The 27,999-nt window shown below is 49.4% G+C and overlaps 2 protein-coding genes across 8 annotated transcripts in view; one reads left to right on the top strand and one right to left on the bottom strand.

Annotated features, from left to right (window-relative positions):
- Nucleotides 1–6,719, top strand: part of Spmip11 (sperm microtubule inner protein 11) — a 33,840-nt gene extending 27,121 nt beyond the window's left edge. For both annotated transcript variants that reach the window (XM_063254659.1, XM_063254658.1), the window contains exons 2-4: nucleotides 1,767–1,889; nucleotides 5,796–5,940; nucleotides 6,472–6,719. In XM_063254659.1, coding sequence (XP_063110729.1) covers nucleotides 1,767–1,889; nucleotides 5,796–5,940; nucleotides 6,472–6,520 — 317 coding nt within the window. In that variant the 3' untranslated portion in view covers nucleotides 6,521–6,719. The remainder of the gene's footprint in view (nucleotides 1–1,766; nucleotides 1,890–5,795; nucleotides 5,941–6,471) is intronic.
- Nucleotides 6,720–7,063: 344 nt separating this feature from the next.
- Nucleotides 7,064–27,955, bottom strand: Adcy6 (adenylate cyclase 6). 6 transcript variants are annotated; one of them, XM_063254650.1, is made up of 22 exons: nucleotides 27,820–27,955; nucleotides 22,475–23,339; nucleotides 18,761–18,910; nucleotides 18,251–18,372; nucleotides 18,048–18,159; nucleotides 17,767–17,894; nucleotides 17,122–17,280; nucleotides 16,902–17,043; nucleotides 16,536–16,664; nucleotides 16,242–16,267; nucleotides 15,892–16,039; nucleotides 15,583–15,680; nucleotides 15,346–15,433; nucleotides 15,071–15,187; nucleotides 14,650–14,808; nucleotides 14,178–14,356; nucleotides 13,171–13,206; nucleotides 12,958–13,087; nucleotides 12,448–12,711; nucleotides 11,551–11,755; nucleotides 9,854–9,978; nucleotides 7,064–9,643 (listed from the first exon to the last, which is right to left on the bottom strand). In XM_063254650.1, the coding sequence occupies exons 2-22, from the start codon at nucleotides 23,333–23,335 to the stop codon at nucleotides 9,518–9,520; spliced, it is 3,504 nt and encodes a 1,167-aa protein (XP_063110720.1). In that variant the 5' UTR covers nucleotides 23,336–23,339; nucleotides 27,820–27,955; the 3' UTR covers nucleotides 7,064–9,517. The 6 variants fall into 6 exon arrangements, with proteins under 6 accessions (XP_063110720.1, XP_063110717.1, XP_063110715.1 ...); XM_063254647.1 differs by having other exon boundaries at nucleotides 22,475–23,336; nucleotides 27,820–27,952; XM_063254645.1 differs by lacking the exon at nucleotides 27,820–27,955 and adding an exon at nucleotides 27,520–27,731 and having other exon boundaries at nucleotides 22,475–23,336.
- Between the last annotated feature and the right edge of the window lie 44 nt (nucleotides 27,956–27,999).

A 27,999-nucleotide genomic window follows, 5' to 3' on the forward strand; every position in this document is an offset into this window, starting at 1 on the left:
CTTAGCCTCCTTTTCATTTGGATGATGGGAGAGGCAGAAATCTTGGAAGCACCCTAGACCCTCTTCTCCCTTTTTATTACTCCTTCAAATCTTCATCTTTACTATCTTAAATCTTTCTCAGATCCATCCACTCTTGTTCAAGATTCCGAGATGCAAGCCAAATCTAACCAATGAAAGTTGAATATAAATGTATTCAAATAATACTAGGAGCCACATAGAAACCTTAGGAAAAATGGGGACCCAAACGCTAACAAGAAACAGTGCTGAGAATTGGGCCACAGACCTGGTCTGGCACAGACATTACCGTGTGTATATTGGTGGATACTTCTGGCACTGAGGACTCTGGACCCTGGATACTGCTTCAAGAAACAAGAACCAGTGTTTCTGCTCCTAGTTCCCATCATTGGCAGAAAACTTCAGATGGCCCCGGTTCCTTGCAACTTAATCTCCGAGTCAAAGTCTGGAGCAAGGGCTGGGGATTTAGCTCAGTGGCATAAGTACCTGCCTTGCAAGTGTGTGGTTGTGAGTTCGATCCCTGGTACCGATAAAAGAAGAAAAAAAAAAAAGTCTGGAGCAGATGTATTTAATTGGCCTAGGCAAGTGTTGGTTTGGTTTGGTTTTTTAAAACATCTTGCTGTTTGGTCCAGGGTGACCTTGACCTCACTATGCAGCCCAGACTGGCCTTGAACTACTGCCATCCTCCTGCTTCACCAGGAGTGCAGGGATTACAGGCATGTACCACCATACCTAGTTGTTGTGTTGGTGGGTTTTTTTTTGCAGTACTGGGAACTGAACTTGAGACTTTGCACTGAGCCGTATTTGCAAGCCTTTATTTTTTATTCTGAGATATGGGCTCACTAAATTGCCCATTCTGGGGGCTGGGGGTTTAGCTCAGCGGCATAAGCGCCTGCCTGGCAAGCAGGCAGTCGTGAGTTCGATCCCTGGTACCGATAAAAAGGAAAAAGACAAAAAACAAAACAAAAAAAAATAAATTGCCCATGCTGGGTTCAGACACGCAAACCTACTTCCTCACCTCAGAATGTGTGGTTACAGGCATATAACACCACATCGAGCTCTAGCCAAAAGTCTTTGTCTGTGGCCTTGCTGTAGGAAAGGCTGGGTAAGGAAAACATGGTCTTTTCAATCTCTACAGTGAGATATGGGTTTTGTTTCATAATAGGTGATTCCCAACCATAATGAATACTAGCCAACCAGTACATTATCTTTTCCAGCCCTGTCCTCTGTCCCTCTCTACTTTTCCCAGCATTCCAGACTCTAACAAAAAACTTTCTGCTGCCTCTCTAATGCTTCTAACTCACTTGTCATCCTGCTGTCTTAAATATTCCTGATGGCCCATGAACTCCTACTTATGCTCCAAGATTCTCCAAGACCAAGTTCAAATGTAACTTCTCCTTTTAGACCATTTGAAATTCTATAGAAATGCCAATCTCAGGAAAGGAGTATCCACCCAAAAAAGAGCTTTCATCTGCTCTAACCCTAAGTGTCCAACATCCTGAGTCTTCAGAGGCCACTCAAAACTGGCTTGTCAGAGAAGACCGGTGAGGGAGTTCCTGTGATCACAAGATCCTCTTTCCATCCCTCACTTGCTCCATCACAGCCATGGTGATTTGATCCTTGACATCCTGAAAATAAGATGTGAGCGGCTAGGAGACAGCCCTGCATGTAGCTAATTGGTGTGGAGATGAGAGAATCAGAAAATCAAATAACCCCATCTGCTATACTCAGATTAACTGTTCTCATTTCAGATCAGAAGGAACCAGTGTCCACTAGGCTTCCCTCCATTACCTCAGAACATGGGAATTATTCTGTGCACCAGAATAGCCACAAGAGGTACCATGAAGCTGTACGGAAGGTGTTATTACAGAGATGTAAGTAAAAGATGTATCTGTGTTTCTGATAAATGGCTGGGACATCATGGACCACAGCAGGAGGCTGGAGAGCCAGGAAGGCAGACAGAGAAATGCGAGAAAGTAAACTTGAATGGCAAATGAGCATGATAAAATATAAACTGAATAAGATATAGAAGCACAAGATCCAGGCTGTGCCTCCTTTAGACATCTCACCTTGCGTAAGTCACTTACCTGTTATTATCCTGTTTCTTCATTTTATTTTGCTTGGATATTTCTTTGTGTTTTTGTTTTGAGGCAGGGTGTCACTATGTAGTGCAGGCTGGCCTCAAACTCACAGCAATCCTCCTGGCTCAGCCTCCCAAGTACTAGGATTACAGGTGTGTACCACCATGCTTGGCATTTTATTTTTATTTTTAAAAACATTGGAGTTTTTTTTTTTTTGAGAGACAGAGAGATAGTCTTCCTATGTAGTGTAGGTTGGCCTTGAACTCACAGTGAGCATTTTGCCTCAGTTTCTGAGTGCTGGAAACACAGGTGTGGGCCTCCACACCCTGCCTTCTTCATTCATTTTAAACAAAACAGAAAGTGGGAATGCCTGCTCTGCTGCCGTACTAAACAACTGTGAGGATCACAGCAAAACTAGAACAGTTTAGGGAAATAGTTTGCATATTATCATATTTTGCACATGAGGAATGGTATAACAAACAATAGCTTTGGAATTTAACTCATCCGAATTTAAACTCTAAATAAATTGTATGACCTTGGGCAAGATCCTTTAGGGACAAAGAGGACAAGTTCCTCTCTGAACCCTCTAAAAACTGGAATACTCCTTTAGCATTGTTATGAAAAAGGATGTAGGACAAATTCCTGATACACACAGTACATTGTAGGATTCTCCAGGGAATTAGGCTCTATAGAGAAATTAGCCCTCCCAGGCATGGTGGCAGGCACCTGCAATCCCGTCACTCTGGAGGCTAACAGAGAAGGATCACGAATCAAGGCCACCTGGGCCATGTAGCAAAACCCTGCCTAAAAAAACCAAAACAACGAAAGCCAGTCTACAAAAGATCCCAATCTGTATGCCACTTATGTAACATTTTTAAAATAACAAATTTATAGAAATGGGCAGATCATTGATTATCAAGACTACAAAATGGCAATACCAAGATTAGGGTGATAGGACTGTCCTGTATCAGTATGTCAGTATGCTTGGTTGTAGTAATGTACTATAGTTTTGCCAGTTACTACCTTTGAGTAAAGGGTATACATGGGTTATCCAAGTAATATTTCTCACAACTGTCTATGAATCTGTCTACAGTTGTCTTCATATTTAATTTAAAAAACAAAAACAATTTAGAAGCCAGAACAGGCATATGTAAGAAGGATATCTTAGAGTTATTTCTTTACTTTTTTTTTTTTTGGTACCAAGGATCGAATTCACACTTGTAAGGCAGGCACTTATGCCACTGAACTAAAAATCCCTGGCCCCCTTAGAATTATTTCTAATAACTAATTTTTTTTTCAGTGCTGAGAATGTATCACAGTGCTTTTGTGCATGATAGGCAAAAACTCTCCCACTGAATCACACCCGCAGCCCTTTCATATCTGAGACAGGGGTTCACTAAGTTGCTTGGACTGACCAACTTTCCATCCTCCTGCCTCAGCCTCCTGACAGTAAAACTTTTTTTTTTCTTTCAGTACTGGTGATAAAACCCAGAACCTTTTCACTGAGCTACACTCCCAATCTTTTTCATAATGTGAGCCAGGTCTTGCTAAATCACTAAACTGCCCAGGCTGGATGTAAACTTGCAATCCCCTACCTAAGCCTCCCCAGTTTTGTTACATTTGGGGAGTTTTTTTTTTAGACAGGGCCACACTATGTAAGTGTCTAGTCTGGCCTTAAATTTACAATTGTAGCCACCTAAGTACTAGGATTACAAGTGGGGTTTTTTGGCTTTTTAAAATTTCATTTTTTTGAGATAGGGTCTCAGTATGTAGACTGCTAAATCTCTGAAAGCTGCTAGCTTTTGTGTTTGTTTTGTTTTGTTTAATTTTTAATTTATTTTTTTTTCCAGTACGGGGATCGAACTCATGACCACCTGCTTGCAAGGCAGGTGCTTATGCCACTGAGCTAAACCCCCAGCCCCTTTGTTTTTTTGTTTTGTGTGTGTGTGTGTGTGTGTGTGTGTGTGTGTGTGTGTGTGTGTGTGTCTGTGTGTCTGTGTGTGTGTGTGTGTCTTTTTCCTTTTTATTGGTACCGGGGATCGAACTGACTACCGCCTGCTCGCAAGGCAGGCACTTATGCCGCTGAGCTAAATCCCCAGCCCCTGTTTTGGTTTTTTGAGACAAGGGTTTCCCTGTGTCATGTAGGCTGGCCTAGAAGTGACTTATGTAGTCCAGGCTGGCCTTGAACTCACAGCAATCCCCCTGCCTCAGCCTTTTCGAGTGCTGGGATTACCGTAGGATTACAGGTGTGAACCACCATAATTCTAAAAATATATAAATTTTATATACTGCTAGAATTAAATTCATACAAATAGTTAAAAGTTGCCAAGGGGCCAGAGATATAGCTCAGTGACCCAAGGGCCTGTCTGGCAAATGCAAGGTCATGAGTACAATCCCCAGTACAAAAAAAGTGGGCAGGCATGGCAGTGTACGCACTGAGTTGAGTTCAAGGCCAGCCTGCACTACATAGTGAGACCCTGTCTCACAAACAAAGTATGTGGGCTGGGGATTTAGCTCAGCGGTATAAGCGCCTGCCTTGCAAGCAGTGCAGTTGTGAGTTTGATCCCTAGTACCAAGAAAAAACAACAACAACAACAACAAAAAACAGGAAAAAAAAAAAAAGTATGTGTACATGGGTGTTATGGGAATTGAACCGAGGGCATTTATATGCTAGGCAAGAATTCTACCATTAAGCTACACCTTCAGTCCCTGAAAATATCTTTTTTTTTTTTAAATAAAATAGCTCATGAAAAGAAAATATATTTTCTTGAAAAGCTAGTAACCCTAGGTGTGGTGGTATATACATGTAATCTCAGCACTACGTGGGGTTGGAGATGGGGTTGCTGAGGCAGGAAGATTGTGACTACATTGTAAATGCAAGCCTGAACTCCATAGTGAGACCCTGTCTGAAAAAAAGCAAGCTGGTCATACCTATAATTCTAGCACTCAGGAGGCTGAAGCAAGAGGATTTCCATGAGTTCAAGGCCAGTTTGCATGATGGTGAGGCTTTGTCTCAAAAAAAAAAAAAAAAGTGACTTTCAGAGATTTACCTGGGATGGGCAAAGGAAGGCATTTCAGAGAAAAGAGCAAGAAATGAGGAGGATAGGGCTGGGGATTTAGCTCAGCGGCATAAGCGCCTACCTTGCAAGCAGGCAGTCGTGAGTTCGATCCCTGGTACCGATAAAAACGAAAAAAGACAAAAAAAAAAAAAAAAAAAAAAAAAAAAAAATGAGGAGGAGACTGGGGATTTAGCTCAGTGGCATACAAGCATGAGGTCAGGAGTTCGATCCCTGGTACCAAAAAAATACAAAATGAAACAAAACAAAACACAGTAAAATAAATAAATAAATAAAGGAATGAGAATGATTAAGACCAGGAAAAATGAAAAGTAATGAATCAGTAGACCCCTAACTTGTACATTTTCTAAGTGAGTTGACCACTTGTTTTTCTACCATCTTAGCACCTGAGGAAGTGCTCTAATAGTAGGAAGAATCAAAGCTAACTTTAATGATCTGACTATGAGGGGTGTGAGATACTGCAACCCAGAAGTGAAGCAGGGTGTGATGACCACATTCCCAGGACTTCTCAGTACCTGGTCAGGCCCATTTGGTAGGCTAGGCTTTTGTTGCCCAGAGGCCGAACAATGAGCAGTGAATCTGAAGGAATTCAAATAACCAGCCCTTTCCCCAACCTATTCAGTCCCCAATCAGGTCTTCAGAGTCCCTCTGACTGATGCTCAGAACTTCAGCTTCTGGTGGTCCCATGATCCAGGAGTACAACCATGGGAAACCATGCCATGGATCCAAAGCCCACGCCACTGTCTCATTAAAAGCCCAATGACCAGGTAGGCCATGAGGGATTAGACCAAGGGAAGTACTCTGCTATCACCGAAATCCTTAGATACTGTTTTATCTCAGAGTTAGGGAATAGTAGGAGAAGTTTGGGTATTAGTAAGATTTGGCTTCAGAATCTGGGCAGTGATATGTTCAATAGAGTTAAACACTCATATCTGGCTTTGTGTTTTACCTTGTGCAGAGTGACTTCTGAGAAGGCACAAATGTCTGTAGCATTCCTGTGGGTCTCTGGGGTACATCTTCTCCCTTCACTGCTATCTGCCCAACCTCCAACCCCCATCCATTGGCAGCCCTACTTTATCCTGCCCATTCTAACCTGAGGCAGTCAGAGGACCGTTTGGGTTTGTTTGTTTGTTTTTTGTCTTTTTCATTTTTATCGGTACCCAGGATTGAACTCACGACCGCCTGCTTGCAAGGCAGATGCTTATGCCGCTGAGCTAAATCCCCAGCCCCTGACCATTTATGTTTTAAGGATATCTCCCCACCTTGCAGACTGAATATGAGACTTGTCTCCCTTCTAGGTTTATCGATCACTGTATTCTCAATGACAGAACCTTCAGTCAATATTGAGGACAGTGTGGTTGCAGATGGACAGAGGAACCATGAAAGGAGTGTAAACTGGGGAAAACGGAAGAAGTATCCCAGTTCCTATAACTTACTAATGGCAGGAGGGGATCAAGAAAGCAGAGTAAACGAATTGGGCTAGCAGTCACTTTGTCACTGGGAGATGGGAGATGGGGATGAGGAAATACACCAATATCCAGACTGCCGTGAGAGCAAGTGTGAGATTCCTGAAGAGGTCAGATCTTCGTATGAGATGTTTGGAAGGGGCCAATGCCCTAGAAGAAAAACCTCAGGGGTCTGTATTTAGCTCACAAATGACAAGGGTCAGAATAACAAATCTGGCAACACACCTGAGGCCTCGTGATGATAACGGCCTAGAGCAATCATGCTCTCTGAAAATACACTTTGGCGGGAAAGAAGCCACAAGAAGCTCTCACACCACAGATAAGACTAACCCATAGAACCCTGGGGCAGAAGGTTGACTTCTGTACCAGGCTTTGCCACTTCTGACCCAGCCCAGAGCCCAGAACAGCTGCAGAGAACAGGAAATTTTACAAAGAATTTGATTTTATTGATATTTAAATATATTAAATATTTCACTGAAATACATAGTACACCACCCTCCCCCACTCCCACAGTGGTTACATTATAAAACCAAAGCCCATGGCCTCCCATCCCAACTCCTCCACAACTGGTGAGGAAAGGGCCAGTGGTAACCGAGGGGAAGGGCAGACTGGCACTGCGGTACAGGGAGCCAGAGTATGGTCAGGACCCTCCCACCTGACAAGAAGCAGAGACACATCACCCAAGGCTGAGGTCTTCCCACTCTGGCTCACTTACACCCTCCTTTTCTTCCCATGGCACCAGGGAATCCTTCCCTCCAGGGCTATGGCTGGATGGGAAGGGGAATGGAAGGGGAGTCAGTTTTCTGTCTGAAGCAGCTAGCTTTTCTTCTCTGCCCTGGCTAATGAAATGCCTGGTGGTTCACTGGCTGATGCATGGAGAGCCCCAAGGCAGGCAGTACCAAGCCAGGAACAGACCTCTGTGAGGAGCTGGTGTGTCAGAAGGAGCATAAGGAGGGGCAAGGGCAATACTTCCTCCTTCCACCCCACCCCCCAGCCCCTTTCTCCTCTGCTTCTCTAGACACTTACAGGACAAAATGATCTTCAAGCAAAACTCGAGCTAATGTCTCTGGCTTAAGTAAGTATATAGAGAGAAACCAAGGCACCAGCCACTTCAGGCCAGAGTCCAGGAGACTGCAGGCAAAGAGGGTAAAAGGAAAGCAAGGATAGGAAGGGAATTTAGAGTCCAACTTTGATTGTTTGCTTTGTTTTGTTTTTTTATAGTACTGGGGATTGAACTCAGGGCCTTGTACATGCTAGGCAAGCACTTTACCACTGAGCTACATTCCCAGCCATAGAGTCCAACTTCTAACCCTTCCAGCAGCCCCTGCATGGGGACTGGGAGTGAGAAGCATTATAGACTCAACCTGAAGGCTCCAGAAAGCCTAGTTAAGATCCCCCTTCCCCATCCCTTAGTACCAATATCTGGGTCCTCAAAGGATCCCATGCTGCCCCAGTCTCAAAGCATAACATATCCCAGGACATAAGCTGGGGAACCCAGGAAATCCCTCAGCCTCTGCTTACCCACTAAACCCTTGACAGTTCAAGTGCATGGAGCACTGAGGCTCAAGCAGGCACTTGGGTCCCTGCCTGAGGCAAGGAGACAGTCATACTGTACACATGGCCCCAAATGGCACTTAGGGATTTGGCACAAAAAGGACTCCTCTCCCCAGGCCACCTTCCTTTTGCTCCTGTGCAAGCTGGGCATCTCCCTTCATCCCTTGAAATAGGAAACCCTGCCTTATTCCCAGATGACAAGAGGCCCACAGAAGAGAGGCAACCCTGGGTGGAGAGCTGAGGAGCAGGAGCACAAGGACATACACAGACCTGGGAAATAGATATGCACGCAAAGAGCAACATGCACACACAGTTACACAAACACACAGGCCCTCCCCAGGGGCAGAGACTTGGGAGGCCAGGTTTGGGATCAGGGTCATCTTCCTCTGTGCCCTGAACCTTTTCTATTTGGCAATAGAAGGGCAGAGAAGCTTCATGCCCCCTTGCCAGCAAGCAAGTGCTGGGACCAAGGGACCTGATCCTAGCTATGGCTAAGCCTCAGATCAAGCCTGGCTCCATCCCCCTACCTAGCTGCCTGCATTCTTTGGCACCTGTAGGTGAATGTCCAGCTTCTGATCATTGAAATCTCCAGACCCACACACAGGCTGGCCCTCTGGCTGGGCATTTTCACAGTACCAGTGAGGCCAGACACTCCTTCCCCTGGAATGTGTAGGAACTGGGGCTAACTCTGAACTGTCACAGTCCCTTTGTTCCCCTTTGGGGACAGATCACGGGACTAGGATTTGGCAAATGGAAACATTCCCCTGAAATGTAGATAGAGCTGGGTCCTCAGAAGGTCTCCATCCTGCCCTATGCCCAGGAGGGAGACCTGGCTAGGACTAGCAGTACCCAGGATTAGTGCTGGGGACACAGGCATAGCAAAGGCAAATATGGAATAGGCACTCCTCATGCCTGTCCCAGTCTTTGTACAAAATATTCCCAGGAAAAAGGGAAAGGAAAGACCCAGCCCTTAGCCTGTTGTCCAGACAAGACAAGGGTAGGCATGGCAAATTGCCATTTTAATTTCTCAGACAGGAAGGCTCTCCCTGCCCGTACTGCTCCCTTTTGCTCCCACAAGCTGGAAGAAAAGAGAAGAAACAGCCCGACCTCATTTGAAAAAGAAAGTCAGTTGCATAATCTTGGTATCCCTTTTCACCAGTCTGAGGGCAGACGAGCACAGTCCCAGTATAATCTGCTGGGGTCTTCCCTTTTGTGATCAGTGAGGTCTGGAGACAGAGTCCCCTGGCACAGCTCCACCCAGCAAGTAAGGAGTCCACTCAATGCCCACCTTGGTCCCTTGAGCTGAATCAGCAGCTGGGCCCTGCTAACTGCTGGGGCCCCCATTGAGGAAGTAGGTGATCATCTCCCCCTTGCCCTTCACCTTGACCACCCCTCGACACTCCAGTTGGTAGCCCTTGGCAGCTAAAACCTGGTACAGGTCCGTGGTCACCTAGGGGAGTGGGAGGGAAGCCTGCTTAGCCTGGAATCCTTCTTGCTGTATTTGCAAAAGCCCAGGGGTTCTCTATTCAAGGCAGCTCCCCTCTCCAACCCTTGCTTCACCCACCACAGAAGACTGCCACTCTGCCCCTGTCCTGCAGAGAGACTTATGGAAGCCCACTGAACCCATACCCCTCCCATCCTTGCCTCACAGCCCCCTCACCTGTATCCGGTCAGGTACCCCTGTGCTGTCCATGCGACTAGAGACATTTACTGTGTTCCCCCAGATGTCATACTGTGGCTTCCGAGCTCCAATAACACCTGCCACGACTGGGCCCATATTCAACCCTGAAGTGGAAAGAAAGGCAAGAGACTGAGACTAGTGAATGCTTCAGGGCCAGCCTAAAAAGTCATTCCACCTCCTGGAATCTTGAGGAAAGCCCAGAGGAAAAAGTAGAGGCACAAATAGGGCAGTAAAAAATGGAAGACCAGGGGCTGGGGATTTAGCTCAGCGGCATAAGCACCTGCCTTGCAAGCAGGCGGTCGTGAGTTCGATCCCCAGTACAGGGGTGGGGGGGTGGCTAGCATGATAATGTGTCCCTTTAATCCCAACACTCTGGAAAGTTCAGGAGGATTGCAAATTCAAGCTAACCTGGGCAATTTAGTGAATTAGCAAAACTATATCTCAAAATTAAAAACTAAAACAATGTATCTCAGTGTGAAGGTTCTGGACCCAATCCCCAGTACCTCATATGAAAAAGTGGGGGGGGGGGTGGCTGGGGATTTAGCTCAGTGGCAGAGCGCCTTCCTGGCAAGCACGAAGTTGAGAGTTCAATCCCCAGTACCAAAAAAAAAAAAAAAAAAAAAAAAAAGCCAAGCATGGTGGTATACATCTGTAACTGCAGCACCTGGAGACTGGAGACAGGACTGCCATAAATTCAGTCAGCCTGCATTACATAGTCAGTTCAAGATCAGACAGAACTACAGAGCAAAGTATCTCAAAAAAAAAAAAATTGGGCAAGTGGGCTGCAAACCTCCCTCAGTTGAAACAACTACTGTAACAGTAGTCAATCTACTGAGGGTTCTCTTCTGTGCCAACTACTGGAGTAAGCATTTTACCTTGCTGCACCCTCTCACCACCTCTCCAACACAGGTATTATTATTCCCATTTTACAGGAAAGTACTGGTGTGAAGCAGTAAGTACTTAATGAGAAGAAACATCTCTTCTCGGACGAGCCACAGAAAAGGACACAGGCACTGGAGTGCAGAAAAGCTTAGTTTCTTTTTTTTTTTTTTTTTTTTTTTTTTTGTCTTTTTCGTTTTTATCGGTACCAGGGATCGAACTCACAATTGCCTGCTTGCAAGGCAGGCGATTATGCCGCTGAGCTAAATCCCCAGCCCCAAAAAGCTTAGTTTCAAATCCTATCCTAGCCATTTACCTTTTCTGGCTGAGATAGTTTTCCTAACCCTTTTTTATTTTTTTAAACACAGGGTCTATTGCCTGGGTAAGTGTGAGGTTGTGAGTTCGATCCCTGGTACCACAGAAAAACAAAAACACAGGATCTCACTATGTAGTTCAGGCTGGTCTTAAACTCACTATGTAGCCCAGGCTGGCTTCAAATTATGGCAGTCCTCCTGCCTCAGCCTCCTGAGTGCTAGGATTACAGGCATGCGCCACCATGTCCAGCTCATCTTTAAAAAGCAGGTAACAGAAGGGTTAATGTACTTAAAATACCTAGGACTGACACCAATCCATAGTAGGCCCACAGTAAATGGTCTCTGTATATAGGACAATATAGAGAATGGAAGGGAAGAGAACCCTATAGGAGCCCTGATGGAGAACCTGTGACCCCAGCCCATAAACTCAGCTTCACCCCTAAACAGCCCTGGGAAAAGCTGCCAAGAGCCAGGCCCTCTCACCGATCTTCATCTGAAAATTGTTGAAGGAGTGCTCATTGATGTGCTTCATCTGCTCCATGAGCCGCATGGCGTAGTCTGCAAGGGCAGTGATGTGGGAGCGGCCCACCTGATCATAGGTGCTGGCGTTCAGCCCAGAGGCAGCCATGTAGGTACTACCAATTGTCTTTATCTTCTCCAGCTGCCGGAACTGCTCCTCGCTGATAATCTGGGCAATGCAGAAGAGGTCAAACCCAGCCCTGCCCCAGTGAGCCCTGCCTCACTCCTTGCCATGACTCCCTTCCTCCCCTTCCTGTCGCAATAGCTCCCCTCATCTTAGTGTGTGGGCCTGCTTCCAGCTGCTGCTGTCAGCGCAGGATAAAGGAGCCAAGTCAACTGTGATGGCCACCAGATAAGCAAAACGGAGGCTGAGCATCAGTTATTCTAATCCTCACCTTTTGGGGAGTGGTGCCCCTGAATAAGGAAAGGATTCCTTCTGGAATGGTGAACAGCTCATTCCAGACCAGGATGCTCAGGACAATTTCTTACATTTGCTTCCATTTTCTCTATTAAGGGAATTACCTTGCTTGTTTGGTCTCTTGGGTTTCTGTCCACACACTACTGTTATCCTCTTTCAGACATCTGGTCCCTCTTCTATCTCCCACAGATCTTCGTGTTCTCTTCTGCTCCCCAACAGGGATGACTCTGCCTTACTGGGATGACTGTTCCCTCTGACACCTTCATGGGCTCTTGTCTCCGATCCCACTGTCCCTACCCATGACATCTCTAGATCCCATTAAATCTCCCCTTCTTCAAGTACCACCCAGCCCCTCCGACTATGACCTTCTCATTCAACATTCCTTCTACTCCCCTGGTCCCCAAATCCCCTTACTCTGCCACCACCAGCCAGCTGGAAAGTACCTCATCAAAGTCAGCGATGATCTCATTGAGCAGTCGCAGGCACTCAACCCCCTCATTGTTGGCCTCCAGCTCCACATAGAACTCAGAGAAGTTGGCAATGGAAGCAAACATGACAGCCACGCACTCACAGGACTGATAGTAGAGCTCATCATTCCGGCGCTCCCGGGCCAGGAAGTGGGCAGCCACGTCCTTGGGCAGGATGTTATGCAGCAGCCGCCGGTTATATGCCTGGAGCTCTTCCATTTCCTCCTTCTCCCCTGTTGCCTGCAAACACCATAGCCATCACCCCTTGCCCAACACTCACAATGGGTAGATGTAGTGGCCTAGGGCATAGACAGATGAGGCCTAAAGAACAGGCAGAAAGACCAGGAAGGGTTGGATAGGGGACTGAGAATGGACACAAAGGCAGCATGGGACAGAGTGGCCTTAGGGCACCCTGAGCCTTAGCAAGCTAGACATACATTTCTGGCTTGGACAAGGCTCTGCCCCCTAAGGGCCCACCCTAGTCACCTGCAGTTTCCACAGGAAATCCAGGCGGGCAGTTGACTCCACCTGCTGGGCATGTAGATACAGTGCCAGCGCAAACACCAGCAGAATCACAGGTGTCATGTATTTCAGTGCCACCCTTCCTACAGCTGGGCTGAGGATAAGCGGAGCTGTGTTTGGTGCCTGATCGAGGCATCCACCAGCCTCACCCTTTGCTGTCCCAGAGCCCTCACTTACCAGTCTAACCCACTGAAGGTCTCATTGGAAGAAGCTCTGTAGGAAGATACAAGAGAGAACTTATTGGTGCTTCCTGGATGGCTGGGCAGGCTTGGAGAGAGAGACTGCACTACCAAGTCGTATCACTCACTAGTCATGCACTGGACCAGGGCCTTATCTTCTGTTAATTAACTCCTTAAGAGCAGAGGTCAAGAGAAACTACTTAGTGGCTCAACTACTTACCAACTGTATGACTTAGGACAAGTGACTTAGACCTTCAGAACCTTTTTCCTCACCAGTAAAAATGGGATCAGAGGGGCTGGGGATTTAGCTCAGCGGCATAAGCACCTGCCTTGCAAGCAGGCGGTCGTGAGTTTGATCCCCAGTACCAATAAAAAAGGAAAAAAAAAATGGGTCAGACCTATGTAATGCATATGCAAGGCTTAGCACACGCCTGGCATGAAGTAAATCTTTACAAGTGTTAGCTACTATAACCTTTACCACTATCCAGTGATAAAGGTGGGTTTGCCATTTGACAGATGAGAAAATTGAGGCTCCAAAAAGTTAACTCACCTGTCTGAGGTTACATAACTAATGAACAGCAGAGCAGGGATTTGAACCCAGTAAACGCCAGAGGCGTTTTCTACAACAAGCTATGGCCGTGTATCACAAAGGATGGGGCTTTGGGCAAGTAAAACCAACGTGGTATGCGAGCCAAAGCCCTCAAGCAGGAGTCAGAAGTTTTGCTTCCTAGCTAGGACTCTGCCAATAAGCAGGTGGTTAAAACAGTAGGCAGGAAAGCACCATGCAAATATGAATTATTTTTCTCATTGTTTAGCCTAAAGACACAGGAATTTCCAGGACTGGTGTTGCCTTGGGGTACCATGCCAGGAATCCCCCATCTCTTTCTTTCCCCAGGGGTAAACTGCAGCATTCCCAAGGTACAAGGTCCTGGGCACTAGAGAGGTTCTCAGTGACTAGCAGGGTTGAGACTTCTGGGACATTAGAGGGGATGAAAATAAACTTACAAGCCGTGGACACCAAGTAGTAGGTCATAGTTGTCAAAGATGGTGGCTGGAGGACCCAACAGAAGCAGCACCAAATAGATCAGTCCCAAGATGAAGATCATAGCCAACTTGCCAATACTGCTGATGTGCAGGAAGACAGAGCTGGCCAAGAGACTCAGCAACATGTTCCCGATGAAGTACTAGGGAGGCGGGCAATGGTAGAAGCAGCATTGAATGATGGCAGAGGCCACAGCTCCCAGGGCAGGAAAAGCCCTGCACTCCTCTGCCTGACCAGTGTTACCCGCTTCAGCCCTCAAACCCCAATACCCTTCACCCTCTGCCTCCAACCTACACCACGCCAGGGTCCCTCACTGCTCTTGGAGTTAGGAACTCTAATGAGTTCTGGGTCCCCAGTGCCCATCACTAGGCCTGGCACACAGAAACTAGTAACTGTGCCAGGACATCTCCCTTTGCTTGAACACTGCTTGGACACCTCAGGGAAGCTGCAGGTGGGTGCGGTGCCCTCACACAGGGGAGCATCCAGGCCCAGAGAGTAATTGAGCTGTTGTAGGTGGCAGGCAGTGATGTCAGCAGGTGTTAAATTCAGCATCCGGGCAGCACATGTCCGTATAGGTGTGTGGTTACAGGTGAACTGCAAAAGCCAGTGTATATCAAGTTAACCATGGAATGAAAGGATTGCAAGGGTCATGCCCAGGTATCTTATACCCAATGGCCAAAGTTCTCAGGGATAATGACAAGTGGGGTAATGAGAGGGGAAACTGGAGTGAACCTCCCCCTCCTCCAGGATAGTGGGTTCCTTGAGGGTAGGAAACATGTTTTATTCCCCCTGCATTCCCAGTGCCAAAGTGATGTCTGGCACAGAGCAAAGGCAAGAGTACTTCCACAATCCTTACCATGTTGGCGATGGCAGAGATGAACACAAGCAGGACTGAAAAGATGCCAACTGCGGTGCTGTGTGCCCGAGAGCGAACGATGCTTCGGGACAGATGTTGTAAGGCCTTAGGGAATAGCTAGAATAGCGACAGACCAAGAGGTAGAAGGCACATGAGCCAAGAAGGAAGGCTAACCAGGGAAGGGCCCAGTAAGAGAGGCATAACTTCTCCTCCCTCTCCCAACAGGACCCTTTCCTTGCCCACCCGCAAAGCCCCAGGGAAGTCCCTCTACATACAGAACCACAGGAGTACACAGCACAGATCAGCACAGTGACCAACAACAGCAGGAAGATACTGGCGTAGATCCCAAGCAGCAGGGTGGAGCTGGGGCAGGGCCAGGGAAAATGTTAGTAATATCTGGGCATCCTTGTCCCCGACCCTGGTATAGGCAGGGGTGCAGGCTGCAGGGGCCAGGGGCCTGCTTGGCATTTATGAAGGTCTGGGAAATGTTGAAAAGGGGGCAGGGCTCTCACTGTGGGAAGATGAGGAGCTGGATGAAACAGATGAAGCAGAAGACCAACAGGGCACAGGCAACATAGGCTCCAAATCGGGGATCCACCTTCCGTGAGTACTGAGGGAGAAGAGGCTGAACTGAGCCCTGGACTCTGCCGGGACAGCAAGGGCAGGGCCCTACAGGGGCCTCAAGGGGAGAAGCAGTTGATGTGAATTCTCCTCTGCTCTGTAGTCCCTGGCCACTGCCTAAAACCACCACCTGCTCAACCTTTCCTTGCCTGGACCTGCTTCTCCCACAGACCCTTTTTCTTTTACCCCATGTCACAAACCTTCTTCTCAAGATCCTCCCTCTGGAAGGTAAGCAGGAACCGGCGCACGTGGTCCTTACGCAGCTGATCGATGCTACGGGCATCAATGGCACGGCCCAGGAACTCATCCACCTCATCCTCAGGATTCAGAGCATCCTGAGCACCCCGGCTGAGGACAGGAGGTATATTTTACAAGGTGCCTGAGCCATGCCATACGATAAGCAAAGGGAGAGGGCGTGTGGGCATGCATGGTTCTTACTCTCACACAATATTATCAAAGGCCCAGGAAAGAGGATCTCAGCTCCTCAGCCCCATCCAAGGCACAAGGGCATTTCCCTCCTCAACCCCCCCCCCCCAATAACCTGACTTACTTGTCTTTGCTGGAATCATCAATGCCCTAGAGAAAGAGATAAGAGTGTATGAGTAAAGTGCAGGGCCTAGCTACCTTTACCTCTGTTACATTTTTCCCTCCCTAGTACTCTATCTAGGATGTCTCCCCATTCCACACACACACTTTGGGGGACTTGGGACACCTGGGATAAAATCATCTCTCCTGACCCTGATGTCAGAAAGCATAGATGGAAATGGAAGCTGCAGGAAGGACATGGAACATAAAGAGAGACAAGAAATTGAAGACCCAAGTCCTGGTGGTGAGGGCTCCTCACCATCTGGCGGAAAGCCTTGGAGTCCTTGGTCCGGGAAAAGGCACGGTCAGGTACCCAGCGTGGCATCAGCCCTTCTATGGAATTGGCCCTTGTCCGCTGCAGCCTGGCCAGCATTGCCTTCTCCTCTTTCTGTGTGGACCATGTGGGTACGGGGTCAGAAGAGGAGCCTTAAGAAGGACTCTGACAGGGGCTGGGGATTTAGCTCAGCGGCATAAGTGCCTGCCTTGCAGGCAGTCGTGAGTTCAATCCCCGGTACCGATAAAAAGGAAAAAGACAAAAAAAAAAAAAGACTCTGTGCCCACACACACACATTCTGTCCCTCTCCATGCCTGCCTCCCCAACCCTTAGCTGGGCCCTGGTCCTGACCCGTTTTTGGCTGGCTCCCAGGATGAGGAAGGTCTCAATGCGTTGCTCCTTGAGATATGCGTTGCGTTCACCGCCACGGCCTGGCTCTACCTCATAGTCCCCGTTTAGGTATTGCAGCGTGGCCCGAGTGATATGGATGCGGCTGTGCAGGGGGCAGGAGGTAAGACCCTAGCTCTCCCAACTTGTTCCCAAACCCCACAGGCTGGACCCTTCCACTCACCCAGCCCGGCCTCCCGCCTCCATGTGGTTGGCCAGGGTCACATCATTGGACCACACATCAAACTGCCATTTCCGCAGACCAAGTACGCCACAGTGCACGCGCCCGCTGTGGATCCCCACACGCATGTTCACATTCACACCTGTCACTTCACGTACCAGCCTGGAAAAAGGCAGCTCTGAATCAGCTCCTGGCACAATCTTCCCCTCCCCCAGCCCAGAACCCAAACAATCCAGTAAGCACGGACAGACCCAGATGCAGGAGACAGGAGCATAGTACAAGCTACATATGGTAAAAAGGCTGCACAGGGGCTCAAGCACAAAGCTTTGAGAGCTGTGTTCAGCAAGGGCCACAGCGTCTTGTAGGATTGAGCCAGCTGAAGAGGGGTCACTATTCTCACCTCTGGTCTCCTAAACTGGCATTTCTGCAGCCCTAAGTCCCCCACTGCCCTAGTTCCCCCCCACCTCTAAGACGGCTAAAGTCCAAGGGTCTTCACAGAGGCTAGAAAAAGAGCCATTCCCCTTCCCAGTAACAGATTTCAAAGATGGAGAAAAAGCCAAGGTAGGAAAATTCCTGAGAACACGTCAGAGTAGTAGCAGTCTGGGGCACCCACAATTCCAGGAAGCCTGGGGATGGGGCACTGCTTACGATATGGCCTCGATCATATCCACCCCCATCTCCACACAGCAGTGGGCATGGTCTGCCCGGGCCTCCGGCAGCCCTGACACACAGTAGTAACAGTCCCCTAAGATCTTGATCCTCAGGCAATGATTTTCCTGAAGGGGAAGAGGTGGAGGCAAGGGTCACCTTTACTTTCTTACCCACCCAGCCTTACTGCAGATGCTATCTCCCCGCACCCCTAGCTGCCACCAGCAAGGCTGTGCTCTCACCACACTTGGCACACTGTCCCCAAGCCCCAGCACCCTCACCGCGGCCAACTTGTCAAACCGGGCAAAGAGTTCATTCAAGGTCATGACCAGCTCCTGCGCAGTGCACTGGGAGGCCAGGCTGGTAAAGCCCTCGATGTCTGCAAATAGGATGCTGTGGATGACGACAAAGGATAGATGGGCTATGCAGCTGGACTCCCAAACCCTCACCCCACCCTCGTGGCATTCTCCCATTCCCACCCTACCTAACGTTGTCATGCTTCTGGATGTAGATCTTGTGGAACATCATGTCTTCTTTTTTTGTGTTGATGTCTTCTTTCATCTCCATGGCAACGTGCTGGGGCAACACCGACAGCAGCAGCCGCTCCTAGACCAGTGGTTCCACAGGGCACTGCTATCATCTCTGCCCCATATTTTGATCTTCTTGATTCTTCCACATTCCCAGAGCCCTCCCACATCTCTCTGGTGACCTGAGCTCTTGTGGACTGTAGACAAACACACCCAACCAGAGCCCACTGCAGACATCTATCCCCTAGCCCTCTCTGGTCAGCCCCCACTCAATCCTCCAGATGTACTATCTACTCTCTTACACCCTCCAGCAAGGCAGAACCCTAGTGTCACAGGGGGCATCTATGTAGTTCAGGGGGAATCATTCACACAGGATCCCACAGACTTGGATAAAGCAGCAGATCCAATCTGCAAAAGTGTGTGGGGGCTAAGAAAAGGAGCATCCTAGTCAAGGGAAGCAGCCCCACCTGCTGCCGATTTTCATGCTGCAGATGCAGCCGAGCCTGGATATAACCACGGGTCTCTTGAAAGGCCTGGCGCTGAGACACTTCAGCCGGATAATGTGTGCAGATGCCGATGACATTGGTGCAGAGGAACAGTACCATGTTAGCACCGAGCTGCAGAAGGGCGGCATAGACAGATGGAAGACCACTTACCAACACACACACACGTGCATACAACTTGCAAGGATCTTTCCAGACTCACTCCTTGGGGAGGAAGCCAGGGTCTGCACCCTGTCTGTCCCCAAGCTGCCTCCACCCCTCCGATCTTTCTTTCCCATTCCCACTGGAATCCAGATCCGAGCCCTCTGCCTGGAATCACTCCGTGACTGTATCATTTCACAGCTTCAGCAAGCAGGATTATCAACCAGGGCAGGCACTACCCAGCCCCAGAACCCTATGATCCTGCCTCACAAACATCCAAACAAAAGGCTCCTTCCCCATGTGGTTCTCCTTACAGGTCAGCACCCAGGAGACCTGAGCTCTCTGTCCCCCTGTGAGTGACCCAGGACAAATCAGCTCATCTCTGTTTGGGTCTCTGTTTGCTCATCTGTAACTCAAACAGGAAATAAAATCTCTTAAGAGGAAATAAAATCTCCTGCCCTGCAGACTGAAAAACAATGATCATTATTATAATTACTACCATAGCTTGTTAGTTGGCTCCCTGGAATGTACCAAGATTCTATGGATTCTTTCTATACATTAATGTAGTTCTTAAAACTCTATGAATTAGGTAACAGCATCCCATTTTAAAAGTGAGGGACTGGGGCCAGGGCTATAGCTCAGTGGCACAAGTGCCTGCCTGGCAAGCTCAAGGTTGTGAGTTTGATCCCTGGTACCAAAAATAATAAAAGTGGGGGACTAGCTGTGGGGAGGGGGAAAGGAGGTTGCATGCCTGTAATCCCAGTATTCAGGAGGTTCAGGCAAGAAGAGTTCTCAGTCAGCCTGGCTGGGCTTACTATGGTAAGACCCTGTCTCAAAAAAAAAAAAAAAAAAAAAAAAAAAGGAGGAGCTCAGTAAATGGCCTAGAACTGCAAGTGGTGTGGCTGGCATAGGACTTGAGTCCAGGATAGACTCCAAAGTCTGTCTCCTAATCCCACTTGCTAACGCATGCCACATTTCTACAAGTTCTTTCCCTACCACTGACCCTAATTACTTGTTCAGTCTCAGAGCTTGGGAATCATCAATTCTGTTGACACAAACACCCCCCTAATGGGATGAGGTGTCACTCCCAGCCTGACCAACCCCAGCCAACTCTTGAGATATAACCACACACATTTGGCTCTTCAGTCATCCTTGGCAGCATCGGCTGGAGAGCAGCACGTCCAAGGAAGCTGGCCTCAGTGTTTCTGGAAACTCAGGGGTTAACCTAACTCCTAACTCCTAACTTGGAGTTGGATGGGGCAGGGCTCTGGCTGGGGAGAAGGGAGGAAAAGCTCACAACTGCCCCAACCAGAACTAGTCTTGCAGACCTAGACAAGTCCTTAACCTTTGGGACCTCAGTTTCCTATGTGTAAAATTGAGGGGTTGGTGTGGCTAAGCCCTAGCCATTTCCAGCTCTGACCCTTTAGAACAGCCTCTCAGCTTCTCTTCCCAGACCAGCATATGAGCCCCAAATCAACCAAGCCAAGCTCCCTTCCCAGCAGCAGGGGTGAAGAGGGGGCACACTATCTCCCTCTGGGGCTTCTAAGAATAGTCCCCAGTGGGATAGAAGGAAAGGGGGGAGCAAATCAGGCAACTTCCCTTCCTGGCCCCAGAAGCCCAAGAGGAAAATGTGAGTCATGGTGGAGGGAAGGGGAAGGGGGATGAGAGACTGAAATAACTGTACACACACACATCCCTGCCCAATTGTGAGGGGAAAAAATGGATGCAGGCCACTGGAGGTGACTCTCGGCTTGCCTGGGGTCACTGGGTAAAACTGCTTGGTGTGTCTAAAAGGTGGTTCTTCCAAGCATGAACTAGGCTGGACCTAGGAAAGAGGAGGCCTCAAGGCCACCCCATCTAGAAGCTCCTCAGCCCAAGTGGGCAGAAAATTGTTCTCAGATCAGAGGAGGCTGTATGGGCAGCCCTGACCCCTCAGATGGGCACAGGGGCAGCATGACTTTCTGTACCACCCCAAGAATGTGTCAGCCTAGACCCACAGGGATGAAACTATAGTCAGACACCCCCAGGAGGCGGAAGGCTAGGAACCCTGGCCTCTCTGAGGTTAAGCCTCCCAACTCAGAGGCCAGGCTTGGCTCTGGGAACCATGCCAGCTGGGAGCAGGGAAGAAAGAAATCTGCCACCACCAGCCAGCCAGAGGGGAAGGGAGAAAGAAGGCAACATCTCTGAGCTCCCTTGTCCCAGGAGGACAGTGAGGCTCCAAAGCCCAGAGTGACAATAACCTGGAAGAGAAGTTGGGGGACTAGCAAGGGTAGAGGGACCTGGCTTTTAAGAAGTTCAATAGTGCCCTTTAGGCATGTGCTTCACAAACAAATATGCTATAAAGTTACCTTTAAAAAGGTACGTTCTGTCCTGGAGCACAGGCTGGGTGGGAAGGGCCTTATGCCAAGGCACCCAGCTTCTCACCCTGTAGCTCCAGGCAACTTCCTCCCCACGGGTGGGCCCAAAGTGGGCTACAGAACACAAGCCTCAGCAAGGCAAAGGCTGGCCCTTCCCAAGGAGCAAAGCAGAGCTCAACTCAGTACTGATGCTGACTAGGAGGCTGTGCCTACAGCTGTTTGCCTTTGCTCCCCAGGCAAGGGTGACCTGAGATGACACCCACAAGCACCTCTCTTGAAAAGCCCTTGCAGCAGTCCCCACAGTTCACTGTCCCCAGGTAATTGTCTGTTCCTGTCCAGTGGGTCCCACTCCACTCTGGGAAGGAGATGGAGCGCACCAACAGCAACGCTCAGTACTTTTACCCATTTTACACACCAAGAAAATCAGGCTAGGAGAGTGAAGTCAATTGTCTAAGATCCCACAGAGCAGACAAGTCCTTATTCTCACTCTATAGAGTAAGACCAAGCCCACACTCAAGCCCAAGAGAATAGCCAGCACCAGCAGAGCACCTCAAGGCAGGGCTGCCAGGCCAGTGGCACCCAGTGTGCAAGAACAGGATGACATCAGCTTTCAGCACTCCTTTCTTTTAGAGTCCAACCACACATCATCCCAAGCCCAAGAGAGAAATGACCCCAGCTCTCTGCCCTCCCTGTCCCCCAAGAAAAGGCCCTGGTCCAGAAGAGTGGTGACTCTTCCTTTGCCAACTCCATCTGAAACCTGCTCATTCCTCCCGATCCTGCTGCAGAACACCTATGGCACCAGGGCCTTAATTTCAGGGGTCAACCTGGAGACAATGATGCCACATCCCAGATAAAGCCTGCTTTCTCAACACTGCCCCCCACTCCACAGCCCACCATATTCCCACCCCTTCTCCCACCGTGTGTCTAAAGGCTGCATTATTTCAGCAGTCTCGGGCCAAAGAACTGGAAACTAGCCTATGGACAGGACACAGGGGTGGGTCCTGGAGTGTTCCTTCTACTCCACAGTGTCTTGTGCCCACATCCTAAGTGGAGGCACACCTCAAAAATCTGACCTTCCAGGCATAGCCAAATGTCCCTGTACTCAGGTTCCACCCATGACTCGCCCACCTTGCCTTACCAACCCCCTCCCTGTTCCTGCACTGATGCCCTCCACACCTACCTGCTTCCAGAGGAAGGCATCACCTTGGTTGAGCTGCCAGGCCAAAATCAAATGCAGGCTGGAGAGGCCTAGGCCACTGAGCACAGCAGCCCGCATGCGGATGGGCAGGAGCGTGTAGGTGATGTAGACGAAGAACATGGGGCACCAGAGGCCTGCTGAGGGGCTGTGTGGGTTGGCTGCCAGGGCGCCCCCGACCTGTACAGCTGCCAGGATGCCCAGCACTACATAGCTTACCACCCACATAGAGTCCTGGCGAAAGCTGTGTCGGTTACACACCACCATGAGTGCCACAAAAAGGGTGGCAGCACAGGCCAGCAGAGCCACATAGGCAGGCTGGGGACTGGCAGGTGCGGCATGGAAGGCCAGCAGCACAACCGTGAGCAGCAGGAGCACCGCCATCAGCAGTGTTAGGCTGCTCTGGTTCATCTGGAAGAAGTACCGCTGGTACAGGCGCTCTAGCTTGGCTGAGCGGAACTGCTTTGACTGGAACACCCGCACCAGATGGCGCCAGCATGATCGTCCATTCCTGCTTGCTACATCAGGTCCAACCTCAGCAGTCCCCACTGCTGCTGCAGTCATCTCAGTGTCCTCAAAGCCCAGGGCCACAGCCCGCAGCCCCAGCTCCCTAACCTTGCCTGGCCCAGCCCTCCGGACAAAGGCTTCATCCTGCCAGGGGCACCGAGCAGGAGCTGCAGGGGTGGGGCTGGGTGGCTCTGCATCCTGGAGGCAGCTCATATAGCGTGGTGCACAGAAGCCACTGGCCCGAGTCCCATGGCGTACACGCTTCTGTCCATTGCGCTCACCCCAGGCTGTTTTTCGTTCATCCACTTTGGGGACCAAGAGGCCACTAAACCATGACATGCTGCTGGGAGAAAAGGTAAGAGATGGCATCAATACCACCATCAGGCTCCTGTCACCACTAGCAACTCATTATCCAAGCACTTCCCACAGCCAAGTTAGGTGCTTCATACACATTATCCTCATAAAAAAAAAAAAAAAAAAAAAACACTCCAAAGTAGGCAGTGGCCTCTCCATTCAACAAGAACCAAAACAGAGAGATAGAGAAACTTGATCCAGATCCAAAATCCTAAACTGGATTTACCTGAGGCCAAAGCCAACACCCGAAACAATCCCCTCTTCTTTAATGGCACTGATTTCTCAGTACTGACAACCATAAGCACCCATGTCAAGAAATGAAGCAGCCCGTGGCTCCAGGGAGCTGGGAGGAACAGACTGCGCACCAACGCTACGGAGGCCAGCACCACGGGCACCAGCACAGCTACCACTACTGTCCAGCAAAGCCTGAGCTCGAGTTTTCAACAGAAGCTAAAGAACAAACAAACAAACAAAAAACCCCTCTCGAGTTCAATGTCACAACTCCTGATTTTTAAATGTTGGCAACTAATCCACATTTTTCAACACTGCAAGCCAAATAAATCACATCTATGGAATGAGTTCAGCCTATGAGCTGCCAATCGGTGACCTCTGTACAAAAGAGAATCTCTTTCCACATCCTTCCTCGTCACACATCCACACACACAGCCACACACACACTGCACCGAGCTAAACTCAACTTCTCCCTCAGGTCACAGCTGAAGTGCAACTTCCTCAGGGATGATTTCCTATCTCCGGCCCAGACTAAGTTTGGTGCCATTTACCTCTGTACATTTCCTTCATAACACTTACTGCAATTCAAATTAATCTGCTCCTTGTTTAATGTGCATCTCTGTACTTTTTTTTTTTTTTTTTTTTTTTTGCTACTGAGAATGGAACTCAGGCGGGGGTTTGTATTACTGAGCTATATTCCCCCTGTCCCTCTTATTCTAAGCCTTGTGAGGAAGGAATTTTTTTCTATGTTGTCCAGCATCTTACCTCTGGAGCCACATACGGGGCCCAGCTTACAGTAAGAACTCCATAAATGCAAGTTGAAAACACAGGAAGCGAGCCAGAGCATGGGTGTGGAGTGGCTAGAGTGAAATACTGACTAATAAAGATAATCCTGACTTGGGGCTGGAGATTTAGCTCAGCGGCATAAGCGCCTGCCTTGCAAGCAGGCAGTTGTGAGTTCGATCCCCGGTACCCCGATAAAAAGGAAAAAGGCAAAAAAAAAAAAAAATGATAATCCTGACTCTTCATCTTCCTCACTGCTCCTTATCGTATTAGCCTCTCTGCTGTCCCCAATATACCAATTCAGGCCAACCTGGGACTCTGGTGCTTGCCATTCTACAGTCTGGAGTAAAAGTTCCTGCAGGTCATGCCCCAAATGTCTCCTTATCAGTGAGGCTTTCTCTGACCACCAGTTAAAATAGCAATTCTCTTTTTCCTGGGGCTTCCTATCTCTCTTTCCAGTTTTATACTTTCTTTTTCTCCTCAGCCCTTACTAGCAACTCTCATTCTATACATTTTTCTTATTTGTTCATTGTCTCTCCTAATTAGAATGTCAACTTCATGAACGCAGGAATTTGGGACTGTTTTGTCCCCTGAAGTATCTACAATACCGCATAGATCCAAAAATTTGCTGAGTACATGGAGGGCTGCTGGATGAATACTCCCATGTATTTTATGTTTTTTTTAAAAAAAACTTTTCAAGGTTTTGTTTTGTTTTGTTTTGTTTGACACAGACTCTCACTATGTAGTTCAGGCTGAACTTGAACTCACTATGTAATCCAGATGATTCTCCTGCCTCAGCCTCCCAAGTGCTGGGATTATAGGCATGTGCTGCTATGCCTATAAGCTTCAAGGTCTTGGTCTTTTTACATGCCTAAATTCATGTAAGTCTTCACAAAAAAAAAAAAAAAAAACCAAGGTCAATGGCAGTTTTATACAGTTGACTCAAGTTACAGAGATCCTGGGTAACCGAATCATTCTCAAATCCTTAAATCCCAGGTTTCCTGGAGGGACATGCCATGAACTGTGATGTGAGGATCCACAACAACTGCTTTGACATCCACAGATGCTTGTGTCCCCACCTCAGTGACACTCCTCCATACCCACAGGGCACCCTGAGGGGCCCCTGCTATTTAAACCTGCTGAGCTAGCAGCATAAACATGTGTACTTACTAGGGTATGAGTGGGAAGTGTACCCAGACCTGCCCCAGGTGGCCACAGAACCAGATGCTAAGACAGACAAGCAGCACTCGAAGCAGACACCGAGTGACACCTAGGGCAAAGCAAAAGGAAGCTAGGGAACTTCTCTACACACCCTAAAACCTCCACCCCTGTTTAAACTTCCGCTAAGTTCTGTCAGTTCCCTTCGGTATCCCACAGAGCCACATGCCCTTCAACCTCTCAATCACTAATGGCCCCATCTGGAAAGACAGATCAGGAATACAAGACTTTGGTCAGGCTGGCATTTGGAAAAGGTCACCAAAGAAAGCCTGGCTCTTCAAAATACTTCATGAGAAGCATGATCTTTGGCATGAGATCAGGTTTCAAACCTTAGCATGATTATTTCCCAAGAGCACTGCTATGCACAAGTTATTGTAGCTTCCTGCATCGGTTTCTTGTATAAAATGGGAATAACGGTTTTCAGAAACAAATCTAATACACTTGTCGTGTAGCATACAATAAACATTAATTCTTCTGTACATCCTACAATACTCTGCCACTATCAAGAGACAGAGACCCAACAATCATAAGCAAGAACAATCATCCATCCAGTCAGTCAGACGCCTGCTTCTATTAGTGCCTGTGCCCTTAGCTGTGCCCAGAGCTGCTGGGGACAGGATCCAGAATGAGCAGGTTTCATACCACTCCTCCCTAACATTTTGCCTCAGTCAACTCCCGTGTCAGTCCCCTACCTTGTTCTCATCTCCCACCGCAACTAACCTAGACCACTGATCCCAAAGGACCTGTTTCTGGCCACATTCCCAGGGCCCTGGAAGCACATTCTATCATTTGGTTCATACTCACAGAGGAAGGGGCAAACACTGTCCAGGAGAACACATGACCCTTCCAAGAACACTCAGCATCCCCGAGGGGATGGCTTCAGAGCTCTGCAAATGTCCAACCAACTGCAGCCATCCCACCTTGGCCCTCACTCCAGGCATTGCCCATCCAGGCCATCATGTCAGGACCCAGCACTCCTGTCCAGAAACCCTCCACTATGAGCTCCAGGAGCTTGGCTCACTTCCCTCTCCCACAGTGCCTCTGACCTCTTCTTCCCGAGTCTTGGTCTCCTTGCTCTCTCTCATGGATCAGCTGCTCCAGACACCACCAGTCCCACAGCTGGAACCACGTCCCATTCAGCCCCAGGCCCAGGGCCTCCCAGACCTCAAGTCCCTCCCAAATCCTGATCTTTCAGGAGGCTGCAACCAGAGTCTGGAGAAGGCCAAGGCCCAGCCCCAAGGATGGCTCTGCCCACAGCTTCACCCAATCCGCTTTGTGGCCAATTCTTCTCCATCCTGTCCCCAAGGGCCATCTGCCCCTGCCTTCGTTGGCAAAGGAGGATCCAGGGATTTTAAAACCATTTCAGAAAGTTCATGGCAGAAGACGCTGCCCAGGCGGAGCCCAAGAATGCCAGCACCACCCACCATCCTGGGACATGAGGCTCAATTCCAGGCCTTTCCAGATGTAGAGGAGCCTCCCCAGGGCCTGTATTTGTGGGTTCAGCGCTGCCTTTTTCTGCCTTGCCCAACACATTATCTCCTCCTAAGGACTGCAAAAGGCTCCCACTTCCAGCCCCAGACAATATGTACTATGATGCAGAGCTCACAGATGGGCTTTAGTTGGGGGAAAGTGACATGGGGAAAGGGTCTCCCACCACCTAATTCTACCTTTGGCTTTTCAGTCAATCCTTGGGACTTCTCTAAATAAAGCCTGCTCTTCTGCCAACCCTGCAGCAGGATTCCAGGTGGTGAAGGGCTGACACCACCACCCCTTTCACCGCGAAGGGCTAGGGTGTGGGTGAAGGGTAACCAGGGGGCTTCCCGCAAACGGAAGGCCTCCCTCTCCTCTAAACACAAATCACACCCTACCCCAAACTCGGAAATTCACCCACAGCCCCGCTGCCAAACCCTCAGGCCGGCCCCTCCCCCAGTACATGCCTTCTCTCCTTCTCAGGCGAGGCTGGAAACTCCTGCGAGTGGAGGAAGGGAAGAGCGCGGCGGGGAGCGAGGGTGGGAGCGTCGGCCGTGGACCGACCAGACCTTGATGCCCCATCTCCTCCAGGACCTCGCTTGGCCAGCCCACTGCCTGCCGCTGCCCCAGGAACAGTGGCGACCTCCCATCCCATCCCGGGCCTCGCCGTCCCCACCACAAACTCCAGTCGGAGGCCGCCGGGGCTCCAGTCCCACCGCCCGGTCCCGCGCACCCACCTCCCCCGGCGCGGCTCGCCGCGCGCTCACCTGCCCGCCGAGGTCCGCGCCTGCCCCGCGCCCGCGCCCCGCCGCCCCCGCGGGCTCCGGCCGGCCGGCCGGCCGCCCCGCGGTCCTTCTCCGTGCCCGCGCGTCCCTGCCGTGCCGCCCGCCTCGCAGCCGTCCGAGCGGCCGGCGCCCCCTCCCTGCTGTCCAGCGCAGCCGCCCTCT

Source organism: Cavia porcellus, unplaced genomic scaffold (genome assembly GCF_034190915.1).
Source record: "Cavia porcellus strain 051 isolate PalLab524CR breed Dunkin Hartley unplaced genomic scaffold, mCavPor4.1 scaffold_8, whole genome shotgun sequence".
In the NCBI taxonomy this organism is placed as follows: domain Eukaryota; kingdom Metazoa; phylum Chordata; class Mammalia; order Rodentia; family Caviidae; genus Cavia; species Cavia porcellus.